The 18829-nt window shown below is 35.7% G+C and overlaps 1 protein-coding gene across 1 annotated transcript in view; it reads left to right on the top strand.

Moving 5' to 3' along the window:
- Positions 1-18829, top strand: part of BBS9 (Bardet-Biedl syndrome 9) — a 469654-nt gene that overhangs the window by 123196 nt on the left and 327629 nt on the right. Inside the window, exons 7-9 of the mRNA XM_052638544.1 lie at positions 2417-2501; positions 10931-11114; positions 11844-11973. Of these exons, the coding sequence (XP_052494504.1) occupies positions 2417-2501; positions 10931-11114; positions 11844-11973 (399 nt within the window). The remainder of the gene's footprint in view (positions 1-2416; positions 2502-10930; positions 11115-11843; positions 11974-18829) is intronic.

The raw sequence follows: 18829 nt of genomic DNA, 5'->3' as shown, positions 1-18829 counted from the left end.
TGTTGCAGGAAGGGGGACCCCTTACAGGCCCCGAAACTAGGCTCTTGTCTAACACTTGGAGATGAATTGTCCGAGGAGACACATGTGCTGACAAAGCAAGAGATTTTATTGGGAAAGGGCACCCGGGTGGAGAGCAGTAGGGTAAGGGAACCCAGGAGAACAGCTCTGCCACGTGGCTTGTGGCTCGCAGTCTTGGGTTTTATGGTGATGGGATTAGTTTCCGGGTTGTCTTCAGCCAATCATTCTGACTCAGAGTCCTTCCTAGTGGTGCATGCCTTGTTCAACCAAGATGGATGGCAGAGAGAAGGATTCTGGGAGGTGATCGGACATGTGGTGTCTCCTTTTGACCTTTCCTGAACCCTTCTGGTTGGTGGTGGCTTATTAGTTCCATGGTCCTTACCAGGACCTCCTGTCATAATACAACTCATGCAAATGGTTACTATGGTGCCTGGCCAGGGTGGGTGGTTTCAGTCAGTGTGCTTACCCTAACATACCCATGTCACCTGTTTCTATCATATTCCTTTGGTACTTATATACATACCAGTCAGCACAGTGCACTCTGAGTTACACTTATTTGTTTGTATTATATATGAATCTCCTCAACTACTTTGGAAGGTCTTGGTGGATATAGGTCATGTTGTAGTTTTCCCCCTTGTTAATGCTTGTATGAGATCCCTACTGTATGTTTATTGAATGAATGAACTTTATATGCATTAAGCTTTCTTATTAACTGGAAGACCGGTTTTCATGAATGTACTGCAAAATCTATCATAATTCATAGTCATTATTCATTCACTAAAAATCGGAGGCTTTTTACAAATGAAATATTGCTGACTGGAATAGAATACTTTACAAGTTGGTATATAACATTGAAATACTAGTGTACATTTTAGTGCTTATTTAGATATTCTACATTGCCTTTCTTCATTAAGGTCCCTGATGTTTACAGTATCAGACATCTTTCTCTTAGACAATAGGAGCTATCTGAACATATCTCTTTACTAATTTTTCTCTTACCTATTGAAAGTGGAAAGGGATCTATGAACCTAAAATTTCTTCATTTTGAGTAGGATTATTACTCTGAAAATGCACCATAAATTAATGGAAATTAGGGAATTTAAACTTTGTTGTCTAAATCATTTCTAAATTGAATGATATTTATCAGTTGTTTTGAAGGATGGTCTGAGCTAAATGTTACAATTTTAAAAAAATTTATTTTATTGTATTATAATTGAGTTACAGTGTTGTATTAAATGTTGCTGTTGAAATAAAATACTGATAGAAAGTCCAAATGTCCATAATGTCCATTATTGAGAACTTATTATATACCAGATAAATTACTAGGTGATTTATCTCTGTGTATATAGAAATCTGTATCTATCTATTTGTCAACCTGTCAGTCAAAAATTGGGTATCTAGTGTATATCAGATATTGTTCTGTGCTTAGTTGCTCAGTCATGTCCAAGTCTTTGTGACCCCCTGGACTGTAGCCCACCAGGCTCCTCTGTCCATGGGGATTCTCCAGGCAAGAATACTGGAGTGGGTTGCTATGTCCTCCTCTAGGGAATCTTCTCAACCCAGGGATCGAACCCAGGTCTCCCAAATGCAGTCGGCTTCTTTGCCATCTGAGGTACCAGGGAAGCCCAAGAATGCTGGAGTGGTAGCCTGTCTCTTCTCCAGGAAACTTCCTGACCCAGGAATCAAACTGGGGTCTCCTGCATTGCAAGTGGATTCTTTACCAGCTGAGCTACCAGGGAAACCCTATCAGATACTGTAGCAGACAATTAAATTATTTTTTAAATTCTTCTAACAATGCTTGAGTTAAGATTATTATTCTCATTTTATAGATAAGAAAGATTAAGGCATAGAGTGATTAATTTTCAAAAATTTTCTCAACTAGTTAATGGTTCAGCTGGGAATTAAACTCAGACCTTCTGGGGTCCACAGATATTAATAATTTATACTGCCACCTTTTTTGGGATGGTTGCAATAACTCATCTGGTTGTTTTGCATTATTTGTATTTTTTTTCTATTTTGGGTTTTGGTACTGGATCTTTATTGAATATTGTTATTTATCACATAAAATTCTAATGGGAGATACTTTGACATTTGGCAGAGCTATTTCCCCAATATTGAATTTTGGGACATATGGTTACAATTTCGTTATCATTACAGTTTTACATAGTCTTATGCCACAGTACAAATTCGTCATCATTCAGTAGAATTCATTACTAAATTCATTACTAAATTCATTCATGAAATTTTACAATGTTTAAAATCAAGGAGAAGGTGATACATAAGATTTGTAGATTATGTATATTTAAAAATTTAATTATATTGAGATTATGTGCTTTTAAAGTAACTTATACATTTTAACTATAAAGTCACTTACAGTTATTCCATATCTTTTAAACAGATACCAAGTACTTGCTTTTGCAACGGATGCAGATAAAAGACAAGAGACTGAACAACAAAAACATGGGTCTGGAAAAAGACTAGTTGTAAGGCCTTTTTAAAATATATAAAAATTTTAGTAATGTTATATCTAGTCACAGATGTTTGTTCAGAATAAGAATTCCTGGGAAGAAAAATTAAAAAAATATATTTCAGACATTTTCTGTGTTAAGGTTATGTCAGTGATCAGAGAATTTAGTTGGCTGTTATTGAGCAATGGAGACACATGCCTCGTCATGGTAACAGTGTACCAGATTATAGAATTGTGCCACTAGGATTGTAAATGTCCAGATGAGGTCACTTTGAACTGAAATGATTATAAACTAACAAAATAAAAATTAAAAAATTCCTTTAATAGACAAAAAAGTTGCTACTAGTATAGATGCATGATGAAATATGAGTAAAAGATGAAAATTTTTCACAGCCTGCAAAGATTAAAATTTGGTAACTTTGGAAAGTAGTTTGAAGCAAAAATGTTTGAGTTTTATGGTTTTTGGACTTATATTTAGATATTTAATCCACTCTGAGTTTATTTTTGCGTAAGGTGTGATGAAATGTTGTAATCTCATTCTTTCACATTTAGCTGCCCAGTTTTGCCGGCACTGCTTATTGAAGAGATTGATGTGCTGCTGCCTGGGCGTGCACCAATCATGACTGTCCCTTCCCTGCTAGACATTGCTTTGGGTCTTAGCTGCCTTTATGTCTAATGGCTGGGTTCTTTCCACGGTCACGTTAGCTCTCGCTCCAGTGTGGAGCTGCAATATGACGTAAGTGGAGCTGGAACATTCAGTTTGTTCATGGGACAGTTGTGAAAAGCCAGTCAGCTACTCACAAAGTTCTGATCTGCACTTTCTGCCCTGTTTCAGGAGTGAACAAACTTGTGTGCACTCCTTCGGGAACAGAAGGCTTTCCCCAGCCTTCCTGTTAGTCCTACCAGCACTCCAACCAGTCAAGAGGCTCCTCTTCTTTGTGGGGGACCCCAGGACTGGGGTGCCTAATATGTAGCTCCAACTGCTCACTTCCCAGGGATCTCTGCCTGTGAAATCTCTCTTCTCCTCTGAGTCCTCTCCCTTGGGTACAGGTGATCGTTTCTCTTCCCTTGCTGCGTCATTACATGTGATCTCTTTCTCAGCGTTGGTTGTACAGGAGTCTTTCTGCCAGTTTCCAGTTATTTTTTGCTGAGAATTGTTCCACATATGGAGGTATTTCTGTTGTGTTTGATGCAGCAAGTAAGTTCTACATCTTCCAACTCTGCCATCTTGATTTTCCCCTCTAGGAGCAGAGATCTCCTCCATCTTTTAGCTTGCATTGTTCCCATAAGAAATCTTTCATCTTGTCTTGGTTCCTTGGTACACAATATCTTTTTTCTCCATGTGTTTTTCAGATTTTTTTCTTATCATTTCTTTTGAGCAGTTAGATTATAATGTGTTTTGTATAGTTTTCTTTCATTCCTTTTTTTTTTTGGTGCTTATAGATTTGTTGAACTTAATGTACTTGTGAATTTATAGTTTTCATGAAATTTAGAAAATTTTTAAGCTATTTTTCAAAGATATTTTTCTTTTCTCCATCTTTTTTCCTCCTCACTCAATTACACATACATTTAGGCTACTTGAAGTTACCCTACTGGTCACAGATTTGCTCTTTGTTTTAAAAAATTCTTTTTTCTATTTCATTTTGGGTAATCTCTACTACTGTGTTTTCAAGGTCACTAATATTTTTTCTGTAATGTCTAATCTGGTATTAATTCCTGTCTAGTATAGTTTCTCAGAGAAGGCAATGGCAGCCCACTCCAGTACTCTTGCCTGGCAAATCCCATGGATAGAGGAGCCTGCTAGGCTGCAATCCATGGGGTCGCTAGGAGTCAAACACGACTGAGCGACTTCACTTTCACTTTTCACTTTCATGCTTTGGAGAAGGAAATGGCAACCCACTCCAGTGTTCTTGCCTGGAGAATCCCAGGGACGGGGGAGCCTGGTGGGCTGCCATCTCTGGGGTCGTACAGAGTTGGACACGACTGAAGCTACTTAGCAGCAGCAGTATAGTTTCTATCTCTACAAGTTCAATTTAGGTGTTTAAAAAAAATATCTTCCTTGTACACTTTTTAAATTAAATAGATACAATTTATTTAACATAAGTATTATAAACTATATGTAATACAGTTTATTTATCTCTACATTATAGATCACATTTTCCTGTTTCTTTACATGCTTGATAATTAAAAAGAAAAACTAAAACTACTAAAAACCACATTTTGGGTGGTTCTTTCCCTGGCTTTGAGTAATTTTCTGCATAAATGTGCTGATATGTACTCAGCTTATTTGAGAAGATTCTTAACAGATTTGAGTTCTGCCTCTGTGCTGCTGTCTAAGAATTTATTAGATGCCAGGATATTGGATGGAGGAGCCTGATAGGCTGCAGTCCATGGGGTCGCGAAGAGTCGGACACGACTGAGTGACTTCACTTTCACTTTTCACTTTCATGCATTGGAGAAGGAACTGGCGATCCACTCCAGTGTTCTTGCCTGGAGAATCTCAGGGACGGGGGAGCATGGTGGGCTGCTGTCTATGGGGTCGCCCAGAGTCGGACATGACTCAAGTGACTTAGCAGCAGCAGCAGGGTATAGTCAGTTTCACTTTGTTTGAAGCTACGTACTTTTATATTTCTATAAATCTTTTTGAGCCTCGGCCTGGAAGACAGTTAAGTTACTTGGAAACAGTCTGATCCTTTTTGGTCTTGCTTTTGAGTCTTGTTAGGTGGGACCAGAGCAGTGCTCATTCTGGAGCTACTTGTACCCCTTCCTGAGGTACTAGCCTTCTGAAAGTTCTTTCCAACTCCCTGTAAATTATGAGGTGTCCCAGTCTGGCTTGTGAGCACAGGCAGTATTCCAGGCCCTGTGTAAATGCTGGGCACTGTTACCGCTAATCCTTTTGGGTGGTTCTTTCCCTGGCTTTGAGTAATTTTCTACATAAATGTGCTGATAAGTACTCAACTGAATATCCGAGAGAATTCTTAACAGGTCTCAGAGTTCTGTCCTTGTGTTGCTCTCTCTTTTTTAGTATGCTGTCTTGTGAACTCTAGCTGCCTTGGTTTCTCTCAACTGTTAGCATTCATCTCCTCAACCCAGGGGGCCTTGTGGGCTTTGCCTGGGTTTCTTCTCCCTGTCCCATGGCCTAAAAACTCTCTCATGGCTGGGGCAGTTATACCACTAACCTCATTTGTTTTCTGTTTTCAAGGGATTGCCGTCTTTTGTTTTCCGATATCCAATGCCTCACAAACGGTTGTTTCAAACATTTTGTCCATGTTGTGGTTGTTTCAGGTGGGACGGTAGAATTTTTTTCCTGTCGCTGTATCATGGCTGGAAGTGGAAGGATTTTAAAATGATTGTTCTTGGTAAACTACTGTGCATTTTGAGACTCATTAATTTAGAATGTGGTATATTTCTTAAGGGAAATTTGCAAAGAGTGGCACTCCGTCCCTAGTGAACTGAAAGTATTTAGTGGCTGGATTGCAGCCTGTGGCCTCAGAAACTCTGCTTATCCACTCTGAATGAATTGTCATCTCTCAGAGTCAGGGACACATCAGCCTGAGTTACAGGTGATGACAAATAATGCTAGAATGCAAGTCTATTAAATTGTGATGAGAAATGTCATTACCTTAGGACTTGATGTTCATGTCTTTTTGTTCAATGGAATCTTTCTGCATAGGTGAACTACACTTGAACTAAGTGATAATTGAATAATTTATGTTTTTTTAAATATTTTTTTATTTTTGACTGTGCTGGGTCTTCCTTGCTGTGCAGGCCTTCCTCTAGTTGCGGCGAGTGGGGGCTGCTATTAGTTGCGGTGGGAGGGCTTCTCATTGCGGTGGCTTCTCTTGTTGTGGAGCCCGCACTCTGGGATGCATGGGCTTCAGTAGCTGCATTACGTAGGCACAGTGTGAGCTCTAGAACACGGGCTCAATAGCTGTGGCACACCAACTTAGTTGCTCCGTGCTATGTGGGATCTTCCGGGTCCAGGGATCAAACCTGTGTCTCCTTCATTGATAGGTGGATTCTTTCATCACTGAACTACCAGGAAAGCCTGAATGATTTGTCTAAAAAAAAATTTTTTTTTTATTGTTGAATGATTTGGTGTGAAGCCTAATTGAGATGAAGATACTCTGATGCATAAATGTGCATAAATGCCTATATGCCCTGTGCTATCCCTCTATTCCAGATTCTTCTTATATACACACAGATGACATTTGCCTCTCTGACTAGTCCCATTTAGATTTCATACCTTCTTCAGATACTTTAATCCAAAAGATTAATACCTAAATCATTTTTTGAATGGCATGAAATGTATATGTATCTTTAATGTGACTTTTCGCATCTCTTCTTTGACCTTTCGTTTGTTGATTCTTGATTCTTGCTTCAAAGCCTAACTTTGAGGGTAATCTTACTTCCTCTTTGTCCAGATGCCTTTGTACATTCATCTCACTGTCATTGCTGTTTACAATATGTGCCTATCATCCAAAGCTTTTCAAAATAGTATGTCGTCTTTGCTCCTTTAGGCTTTCTTGATTTAGAAACATTAATAATTGACTGGAGACTGATTTTTTCTTTATATGTCTATTTTACATTCATTCCTTCATTATTTTAAGAAACGTTTATTAAACATTGACCATGTTTTGAGAGATGAAGATACCCTGGAGGAGCCCTTCTGTACAGAGGATCCTATCTATACTACTATAGTAGCTTGACAACTGCTCTATATTATTGATATTTTCAAAATTGTTTCTATATAGAAACATACTTATAGCAGTTTGACTGTAGGTTTTGTTGATTTTTAAATTTGATTTGAAAAGTAAATGCAACAGCTTTATTATGGAAACATTTCAGTGGAGCCAGGCATCTTCTTAATGTGTATTCTTTTCAATAAGCCATGGACCCTCCCCTTCCTGACAGGACCTTTATACAGGCAGCTCGTTTTACATACGATATTCTTTCACCCTCTTCCCTACCTGCCTTTTTTCCCTTTAGCTTTATTGAAGTATAATTTACAAATAAAATTATGTAAACCTGCTGTGTACTGTGAGATGTTTTGATATATGTATCAATTGCGAAATGATTGCCAGAACTAAGCAAATTAACACTTATTTGTCTCCTCATGTGTATGTATATATGTGTCTGTGTATGTGTGTGTATGTACATATGTATATATATTTGTGGTTGGATCAAGATCTCTCAACAAATTTGGAGTACACAATACAGTATTATAACTATATGTACGTTAGATCTTCAGAACTAATTCATCCTGCATAACTGAAACTTGGTACCCCTTGACCAGTATATCCTCATGTCTCCCATATCCCGGTCCTGGAAGCCAAAATTCTACTCTCTGCTTCTCTTATTTTGACTTTTTTAGATTCCACAGATAAGTGAGGTCATACAGTATTCATTTTCTGAGCCTGACTTATTTCACTTAGCATCATGTCCTCCAGGTTCATCCATGTTATTGTAAATGGCAGGATTTTTTTCATTTTCAATCCAGTTCAGTCACTCAGTTGTGTCTGACTCTTTGTGACCCCATGGACCGCAGCACCCAGGTTTCCCTGTCCATCACCAACTCCTGGAGCTTGCTCAAACTCATGTCCATTCAGTCAGTGATGCCATCCAGCTGTCTCTGTCACCCCTTCTCCTCCTGCCTTCAGTCTTTCCTAGCATCAGGGTCTTTTCAAATGAGTCAGTTCTTTGCACCAGGTGGCCAAAGTACTGGAGCTTCAGCTGTCTATTTTATAGCATCAGCCCTTCCTGTATCATGTTTTCATAACCATTCATCCATCATTGGAAGTTAGGTTGATTTCATGTTTTGGCTATTGTGAATCATGCTACAATGAACATGAGATGGCAGATATCTCCTCAATATTCTGTTTTCACTTCCTTTGGATACATACCCAGAAGTGGATTGTTGGGTCATATGGTAGTTCTATTTTTAATTTTTTGAGGAATCTCCATATTGTTTTCCATAGTAGATGTAATGTTTTATATTCCTACCAGCAGTATACAGGGTTTGCTTTTCTGCACATTCTCACCAACACTTATTATATCTTTTCTTTTTGATAATAACCATTCTAAAAGATATAAGGTGATATCTCACTGCATTTCCCTGATGGTTAGTGTTGGTGAGCGTTTTTTAATATAACTATTTGTCATTTGTATATCTTATTTTGAGAAATAAGACATTTAGGTCTTTTGCCCAGTTTTAAAGTGTTCTTTTTTTTTTTTTTGCTGTTGAGCTGTCTGATATTAACTCCTTATTGGAAATATTTTCTCCCATTCCACAGATTGTCTTTTCACACTACTGATAGCTTCCTTTGCTGTGAAGAAGCTTTTTAATTTTTTGATAGAATAAAAGACTTTAAATTCTATAATGCTTTACAATTTTCAAAAGTTTCACATATATGATTTCATATAATCCCATAATAAGCTTTCTTTCTCTTTTTTCCCCTTGTAGAGCTTTTTTAGTTTGGTGAAATCCCCTTTGTCTATTTTAATGTCATTTGTACTTTTGAGGTCATATCTGAAAAGTCATTGAGCTTTTCCCTGTTTCTTCTAATGATTTTACAGCTTTAGTTCTTATATTTAAGTCTTTAATCTATTTTGAATTGGTTTTTGTATATAGTATGAGATAGGGGTTCATTTTCATTCCTCTGCATATGGATATCAAGTTTCCCAACACCATTTTTTGAAGTTACTGCCCTATTCTGCATTGTATGTTCTTGGTACCATTGTTGAACTAGTTGACTGTAAATGCAGAGTTTTATTTCTCAGCTCCCTCTTCGGTTCCATTAGTCTAGATGTCTATTTTATTATGACAGTTCCATGCTGTTTTGATTAGAATAGTTTTGTAGTGTATTTTGAAGTCAGGTAGTATGATGCTTCCAGCTTTGTTCTTTTTGTTCAAGATTGTTTTGGCTATTTGGTGTCTGTGGGTTCACATGAACTTTGCACATTTTTTCTATTTCTGTGAAAAATGCCTTTGTAATTTTGATAGGGATTTGCATTTGTAGATCACTTCGAGTAGTATGGACATTTTAAGGATATTAATTCTTAAAATCCATGAATATGGCATATCTTTTTATTTTTACTCTTCAATTTATTTTGTCAATGTTTTACAGTTTTCAACATACAGATCTTCACCTCCTTGATTATACTTATATGAGTGTTTGAATTGCTGAATAGTTAATATCACATGGTTCAGTTCAGCTCAGTTAAGTTGCTCAGTTGTATCAAACTCTTTGTGATCCCATGGACTGCAGCACGCCAGGCTTCCCTGTCCATCACCAACTCCCAGAGCTTACTCAAACTCATGTCCATAGAGTCAGTGATGCCATCCAACATCTTATCCTCTGTCATCCCTTTCTCCTCCTGCCTTCAATCTTTCCCAGCATCAGCATTTTTTCCAGTGAGTTGGCTCTTAGTGTCAGGTGGCCAAAGTATTGGAGTTTCAGCTTCAACATCAGTCCTTCCAATGAATATTCAGGACCGATTTCCTTTAGGATGGACTGGTTGGATCTCCTTGCAGTCCAAGGGACTCTCAAGAGTCTTCTCCAACACTACAGTTCAAAAGCATCAATTCTTCAGGGCTCAGCTTTCTTTATAGTCCAACTCTCACATCCATACATGACTACTGGAAAAACTATCGCCTTGACCAGACGGACCTTGATTGGCAAAGTAATGTCTCTGCTTTTTAATATGCTGTCTAGGGTGGTCATAGCTTTTCTTCCAAGTAGCAAGCCTCTTTTAATTTCATGGCTGCAGTCACCATCTGCAGTGATTTTGGAGCCCCCCCAAATAATGTCTGTCACTGTTTCCATTGTTTTCCCATCTATTTGCCATGAAGTGATGGGACCGGATGCCATGATCTTCGTTTTCTGAATGTTGAGTTTTAAGCCAACTTTTTCACTCTCCTTTTTCACTTTCATCAACAGGCTCTTTAGTTCTTTGCTTTCTGCCATAAGGGTGGTGTCATCTGCATATCTGAGGTTATTGATATTTCTCCTGGCAATCTTGATTCCATGTTGTGCTTCATCCAGCCCGGCATTTCATATGATGTACTCTGCATATAAGTTAAATAAGCAGAGTGACAATATACAGCCTTGATGTACTCCTTTCCTGATTTGGAACCAGTCTATTGTTCTTTGTCCACTTCTAACTGTTGCTTCTGTCTGCATACAGATTTCTCAAGAGGCAGGCCAGGTGGTCTGGTATTCCCATCTCTTTAAGAATTTTCCACAGTTGTTATATCACATGGTAAAAGGGGCAAAAACTACTAGAGTCTACAAAATATCAGAAATATGGTAATAGAAAAAAATGAATGAGGATTAATCTTTATGCCTGCTTTTTTGTAAAGCATTTCTTAATTGTATTAATATCAAAGTGAATGAAATGTTATATTTTTTAGCAATGCAATTGATCATAAGTTTTCCTTTGCAGGTAGATTGGACTCTAAATATTGGAGAGCAAGCCCTTGATATATGTATTGTGTCTTTCATTCAGTCATCATCTTCTGTTTTTGTTCTTGGTGAGAGAAACTTTTTTTGCCTTAAGGAAAATGGACAAATCCGATTTATGAAGAAACTTGATTATAGCCCAAGTTGTTTTCTCCCATATTGCTCAGGTGTGTAGAAAGATTTTCTTTTATCGTTTCCATATGTCGTTACTATGTTATATACACCAGAAAAAGCCCAAGTCACTCACATATATTTTAAAGAACTAGGAAAATAGTTTTATACTGAACATGTAATGGAAATTTTAGCTTTTAAAGTTTGAATAGAGGTTTGATATAAAGCACACATTTGGTTTTGTCAGTCATTTTACTTTGTACAAAATGACTTGTAGAATTGGCCTCAGGTATATAATAATGCTTTCCAAGATGTGGCTATTCAAGATGCTTCCAAGAGAACATCAGACTCTTTTATAAGGAGAAATGAGCATAGTAATGACTCATAGACTAACTTATTTGTAGTGAATGTCTAGTAAATCAATAGCTTAAATATGTTAAATATATTAATCAAGTTCATCCTCTTAGATAAAGTGCAAAAATGTTAGCCACTCTAGTTATAGTTTCTCTAGTTATATATATAGTTTTTATATATTTATAAATGATTAAAAACTTTTTTGGTACTGGTACCTTGAAATTGAAAAATAATGTTTTATTATTTAATAATTATCAAATAATTATTATTTGATAATTATTATATTATTAATAATGTTTTATTATTTAAAATCTTTATGCGTTAAGTCAAGATGTTATAATTAATTTGCATCATAAATCCTCTAAAAGGATTGTAAAAACTGTTGAAAATGATTTTTTTCTTACTATTCTTTTTCTTTCTTCTATCCGTAGTTTCTGAAGGAACAATAAATACTTTGATTGGAAACCATAATAATATGTTGCATATTTATCAAGATGTGACACTGAAATGGGCCACTCAACTTCCCCATGTTCCTGTAGCAGTAAGAGTGGGCTGTTTACAGTAAGTGGTTTAATTTAAAAAGAGTATCTGAAGGAATTCACTAGAAGTTTTATGAAACAATGGCAAATGATTTTACTAAAAAATGGCAAGTGAAGTTGAATATCAACAATGAAGACAATTTAAAATATAAATTTTATTAGAAAGAAAGTGAAAGTGAATTCACTCAGTCATGTCCGACTCTTTGAGACCCCTTGGACTGTGAGACCCCTTGGACTGTAGCCTACCATGCTCCTCTGTCCATGGGATTTTCCAGGTAAGAGTACTGGAGTGGGTTGTCATATCCTTCTCCAGAGGATCTTCCCAACCCAGGGATCAAACCCAGGTCTCCCGCATTGTAGGCAGACCCTTTACCGTCTGAGCCACCAGGGAAGTCTTTATTAGAAAAGAATATAAAAAAGCTTTAATTAGCACCTTTAATCATTTTTATTTAGTATCTCTAGCAAGATATTCTTTATAAATTTAAGATTTCAAGAAAATAGTTTACCTGATAGATAATTTTCTTTAAAATAGAAGAGAATTTCTTTAAGCATTTAATGAATCCCACTTAGAGATCACTTATTATTAGACTGTGAGGATGTTACACTTCAAGGCTTGTTTCAGAACTTACTGTGTCAAATGGTGCAGAATTGCTAATGATTATGTGTTTAAGAGAGTGTCGATTTTTTTTTCAATTTTTTAAATTGGAGTATAATTGCTTTACAGCGTTGTGTTAGTTTCTGTTGTACAACGAAATGAACCAGCTATATGTCTACATATATATACCCTCCCTCCAGAGCCTCCCTTTCCCCACCCCCACCCCATCCCAACCCTCTAGGTCATAACAGAGTGCTGAGTTAAGTTCATTTTTTAGTAAAGATCCTTGAAAAGAAAAAGCCATTGAGACATAAAGGGATGAATTTTAGTAATGGGATGGAAATCTGGGTACATCCTGCTGCATGTAGAGGACGGGGTTAGACATTAGGGCAGCAGTTTCTCCTGATGGTGCCAGGAGGAAGCCAGACAGCTTAAGTTTTAAACGGGGGCCTTAGGCTTCCCTGGTGGCCCAGACGATAAAGCATCTGCCTACAATGCAGGAGACCTGGGTTCGATCCCTGGTTTGGGAAGATCCTCTGGAGAAGGAAATGGCAACCCACTCCAGTATTCTTGCCTGAGAAATCCCATGGACAGAGGAACCTGATGGGCTACAGTCCATGGGGTCGCAAAGAGTTGGACAAACTGAGCGACTTCACTTTCACTTTTTTGCATTTAAAATGAAAGACAAAATTCGTGTCTTAACAGGAACTCTACAAAATCTATCAAAAATAGCAATAGCTTGTCAGTATATGAGGCAAGATCTTGACAAACTCTTTAGCATCTCAGATTATGTTTAGAATTAAAAATCTCGATAAATGTATAAAAACCAACTTTCTATAAAGCTTCATGGATTCCCAGATCTATTCAGTTCTACTTATTTAGATAATTTTATTGAATGTTTAAAAATCATATCGAGAATTTGTCAGTAGTGCTCACAGTATTTGATCAGTGTGACTAATCCCCCCAATTTAAGAGGCTGAATGTAGAGTATTACTGTGGAGGCTCTATGAAAGTCCTTTATATTTATATTAATGGTTAATCTGAAGCTTACATATTAGAAAAATGAAAACAATGTTTTGAAAACATTGAATATTTTAAAAAGAAATTGCTTCTTATATTTTATGAGAAAATGCTGTGCACTTAACACAAATTGCAGTTCTTTTGTGTCTGAAGAAAAATTTAAGATCTTGAGGTTAGGTTTTTCAGTCTACCAGATGGTCTTTTAAGTTCAACCAAACACTCAGATTCACCAGACATTTTATATCAGTTTTACTTACAAGGATTTAGAGCAGGAAAAATATCTTGCCAGCAGGGCAGTATCAAGTATTTCTCTTCTGGGAGAGTAATTCTTGCAGCAGTTCATGTATCCACTCAAGAGCTGTTCTGTTTGGCCCCCCAAGTGACAGCTCAGGTGCAAGAACACAGATTCACACTGGTGGGTGTGTGATCCGTCCTGGCTTAGAGTCTCAATGCCCCTAGGAGCCAGTATCTTTAAATACTACAAACTCACTGTGGTTTTTGTGTGTATGTGGGCCATGGGAGAGTAATGGGTAGAAAGACCTTATAGAGATAACATCTTTAGCTGAAATACTTACAGTACACTTGTGACTTGTATTTACAAGGGATGTGCACCTATTTTAAGATTTACCATACTCATACAGAAACTCAGAGATATGGTTTCTCCATGGATATTTATGGTTAATTTATAGTTTCTGGTCCAGTTGCAACTTACAAGTCAAGAGTCATATAATAACTGAAAATATCTTGAGGGAGGAATCAAATTTCTATATAGTGTGTGCTGCAAGATGCTTATATTCAAAATTTGTCTGTCAGACCTAAATTTAGGTGTTTGTAAGTGAAACTTCCTGTTTCTTATAGCTTTTTAAAGATCATAATTATAAATAATTAAGCAGCTATTACCATTCATGATTTCCAGTTAATATATAGTAATAATTTCTAATTATTCATTGGAAGATTTTTCTTACATTTATGCACTTTAATGTAAAAGTATAGGATTAGACTGTTTGAAAGAATTTCATTGTAATTTTTACAAAGTTAAAAAAAATTGTTACTGACTTAACTATAGCATATCTGTATTTAGAAGTTATTATTTGAAGCTAGAACACTTAAATAACTTTGTTTCTGCTTTTTATTACCTTGAGGGTTAAACTTTTTTAGGAGAAGCTTCCTTGGCTGAATGTGTTTATTTGTAAAGGAAATTGCTGCTATTTTAATATGTTTCTTTTCAATGAATAAGAAATATTGGATTTGGATCAAGTTGGTGCAATTATATGTAATAACAGCATTTTCTTCAGAAACTGTGATGCTTTATTTCCTCCCACTCCCTTCTACTTGGCAGTCTTAGTCCTCTCTACCTTGTTTATTATAAACCAACTTTGAATCTGTCTGGGTTTCCTACTTTCTTTTCAGGATAAATGGCACTCTTGATTAGAGTTTTTTAGTCTAATTCTTTTAATTTTTGTCTGTTATACTCTAGGAATGTGAAACAAATATAGTGTACAGAATCAGAAGAGCCCGAATGTGATAATGTTCTTTAAATTCTTAGCTGTCACTGTTTTCCTCTCATTGCATGAAGTAGCTGTGGAAGTCTGGCCGAGTATCTTACCTCTGCTACGGTCAGTTTCCCAAATGGCAAATAAAGATCATTGTTTATCGGTAACGTTATTCTCTCCAGAGATATGAAATATATCTAAAAGTGGAAGTCTATTTGAATGGACATTCAGAGTGATGGGAGTCTTTCCAGACTTCAGCTGGCAGCCATAGCCATTGTGCTTTAAAATCTTGTTACAACTCATTTTGTAGTATAAACAATTTGGTCTAGTACTATGTTTTTCTTCCTAGACTGTATTTCATTATAGTAACTTTTTATAACTATCAGTATTTAACATTTTATTCTTTAGCCTTCATTGATATAGTATTATTAACCAGAATGTTTTTCCCGTTTCTTTTCTGGGTTTTCAGATTTCTTCTTTGAGTCCTAACAAGTCACACACATAAGCCTTTCCATCCTACCCTGATCTCTTCCTTTGAATTTCTGAAATATTCATCGTATGTTGGTGACTCCTCTTTGCTTTTCCTCACTCCCTAATTTGATCATACACTGTTTTAATGTAGGGACTTGTTCTGCTTTTGCATATCACATTGAATAATCAGTCAGAAAGCTAAACATATGGTATATGCTTGGTAGATACATAAAAGTCATTGTAGTTTGTGTATGTCAGGGTAAGGGGTGGCTAGAAAGACATTATAAGGGTTTTTCATTTAAAACCCCTTTTAAATATGAAAAAAATTGAGACTCATAGATAGGATATTGTTTTCTTTGAAGACATTTATTAGAGATTTTAAATTTCAAAGGAGACTTTTTCTTTCATTTTTTAGTCCAACATTTGCAGTTAATTTGTCTCCCCCCCGCCCTTGTGGTTTGTAGAAAGAATGTTGGCTTATATATACACTTTTTGCTATATTTTTAACGATTCCCTTTGTGGCTTAATATTCCACATAATATTTGTAAATATTCATGGAAGTAGGATGGAACATATATTGTGACTTTCAGAGCCTGTGCAATCTTATTGATATTTTCCTCTATTAATCTGTTTTAGCTCAGGAGTGGAATGTTTGCCTTACATTACTATATTTTTCTGTCAATTTTTTGTTGACTATCTAAATATTTTTGACTTATATATTGTAGTTTTATGTATTCAGCTTATGTTTGTGATATTTATTTTATTTTTTGGTTAGTTTAAAACATTTTGCCCATATAAAGTGATCTTTTTTGGTGTATATGCTTTCATTAAAAATTTTTTTTGTTGTTTTGTTTTGTTTGCTTTGAGTTCACTTTGTTATTAATTACTGGCATACTATTGTCTATGGTTTTTTAACTTGTAACTTTATTTCAGGTGTAACTCTTATAAACAGAATTTGATTGGATTTTTCAAGCCATTTCAAAGGCTGTTGCCTTTTAGTCCATTTAAAATTGCTACATTTGATGTATTTTGTCATTTTTCATTTTCTGTGATATTCTCTGTTTTCTTTGGTTTCCATTTCTTGTATGTGAGTTGTGGTTTCTTTGCACTTGGATTCTTCCATGTATTAGATATTATATACACATACATATCTCTTTATTTTTATCAGTTAAAATTTTTATTGTAAGTTATTCTAATGGTTTTTCAAGAAAGTTTTAAAGTTTTCACTTTTTATTTAGACAATATAATGATTTTAATATATTTTTTCTATGTCTGTTAAAGATTGTGAATCTTTTTATTTCATGAATTATAGTTTTTTTGACTTATTAATTTTGCTTCATCTCTCAACAGGATGATTTAATGTTCCCCAAAATGGTAGAAGGTGTTATATTGTATGGTAAAAAATTTTCATCACATTTCCCCTCATACTTTATTGATGTTGCTCCTTTAATTTTTAAAAAATAACTTTTGTGAAAAAAAATAACTGTGATTTTTGCAAAAAGTATAGAACTGTGTGCACTAGTTAAGACTCAAACATTATCTGGAATTCCCTGGCAGTCCAGTGGTTAGGACTTAGCACTTTCACTGTCGTGGGCCTGGATTTGATCTGGGAACTGAGATCCTTCAAGGCATGCAATGTGACCAAAAAAAAAAAAACACCAAAACCCCAAACAAACAAACAAACAACAGAAAGAGAGAGATAAAACTTAAGCATTATTGAAAGGTACAAGTAAGAATACCAAAAATAAAACTAACAGCTGTTCCACCAAAGTTGTTCCAATCTTACTATCGGGAATTAACATTTGTTAGCACCTATTAAACATCAAGCCTGGTATTTTTGTCCAAGTGTTAGTAACTCAGTCGTGTCTGACTCTTGTGTCCAGTTCTTTATGACCCCATGGAATGTAGCCCACCAGGTTTCTCTGTCTATGGAATTCTCCAGGCAAGAATACTGGAGGGGGTTGCCATCCCCTTTTCCAGGGTATCTTCCTGACCTAGTGATCAAATCTCGGTCTCCTACACTGCAGGCAGATTCTTTACCGTTGAGTCACCATCTTTGTCTACAGATTTACCGATTAGACATAGAGTAAAATTCACAAACTAGAATCATGGGTTTTTATATTTAAATTTGTATCCTAATAGAAAAAAGAAATAGATAAAATGGAAGGAATAAATGAATTTTACGTAAATATTTGTACACAACAATATATTTCAGTTTCTAAAAGAACTCCCCCTGAAGGATAGAAAAAAAAGTAAAAAATTGATATTTCAATTTTTTAAAGTGGTATTTCCACTTTTGGCAGTGCCCACTGACACTTGTTATAAAAAAATAAAAGCAGCATATTTATTCTTTCTTCTTCCTCTCTTCTTATTGAATTCTGACAGTGTTGGTAACTTACTATTATTTATTTTGTCAAAGTTTAAAACATTCACATGCAGTTTAATAATCACTGTTTTTAGTCTTTTCATCCTATCCACTCAGAGCTTACCACCAATTCTTATACTGTTCCTGAATTATCTTGATTTACTTCTTGGATAGTTGAATTTTATCACCCAGTAGATTTGAGGAAAGCCTTATACATCTTCTTGCATTCTTGAAAATTGTTTATTGCTTTTATACTTGAAGGTTATCTTAGTTTCTTTCAGAATTTTGGGCTTTCCATTTGATGTCTACAGTTACTGGGGTATAGTGTGAGGCTGGCTGAAATTTTTTAAAAAGCTTCTTATTGACTGAGTTATTTTATTCTTCCTGGATGCCCATATCCGACTTATTTTTAAATCCTTAAAAGACGGTAAATTCAGTAGCAATTATCTTCAGTCGATTTATCTTGTATGTGTCATTTTGTTCCAGAACAAGGTAAGATTTGACAGATTTAAGTTTTTATTAATTTCTGAAAAATGTTCTCCATAATACCTTTGAGTATCAATTTTCTTAATCAATATCATTATTATAAATTATTAACCTTACATTGTCTTCCAAATCTGGCATCGTCTCATTAGTTGTCCTTTTTGCTCTTTTGATTTGTATGCTTTTTATCCATTTCTCTTTACCTTGTTTGTTTTTAGTTTATTCTGTTTTTCCTTGTTATTGCTGCTAATGTGGTTTTCATCCCTCCAGCTTGTGTTCATACTTTTCAAACGAAGAAAAAATTATGTTTCTTTCATTTCATTAATACAATGGTAGCTTGTATGGTTTCTTCTTTCATTTTCTTGGGAAGTTCTTCTTGCTATGGATATTTTCTGCTTATGTTCCAGTCTCCCTCCTCTCTGTTTCTTTTTACTTTATTTGCAGTTGGCTC

The sequence above is a fragment of the Budorcas taxicolor genome, chromosome 4 (genome assembly GCF_023091745.1).
Source record: "Budorcas taxicolor isolate Tak-1 chromosome 4, Takin1.1, whole genome shotgun sequence".
Classification (NCBI taxonomy): domain Eukaryota; kingdom Metazoa; phylum Chordata; class Mammalia; order Artiodactyla; family Bovidae; genus Budorcas; species Budorcas taxicolor.
Note: the sequence above shows the minus strand (reverse complement) of the source record. Positions and strands in the feature narration are given on the sequence as shown.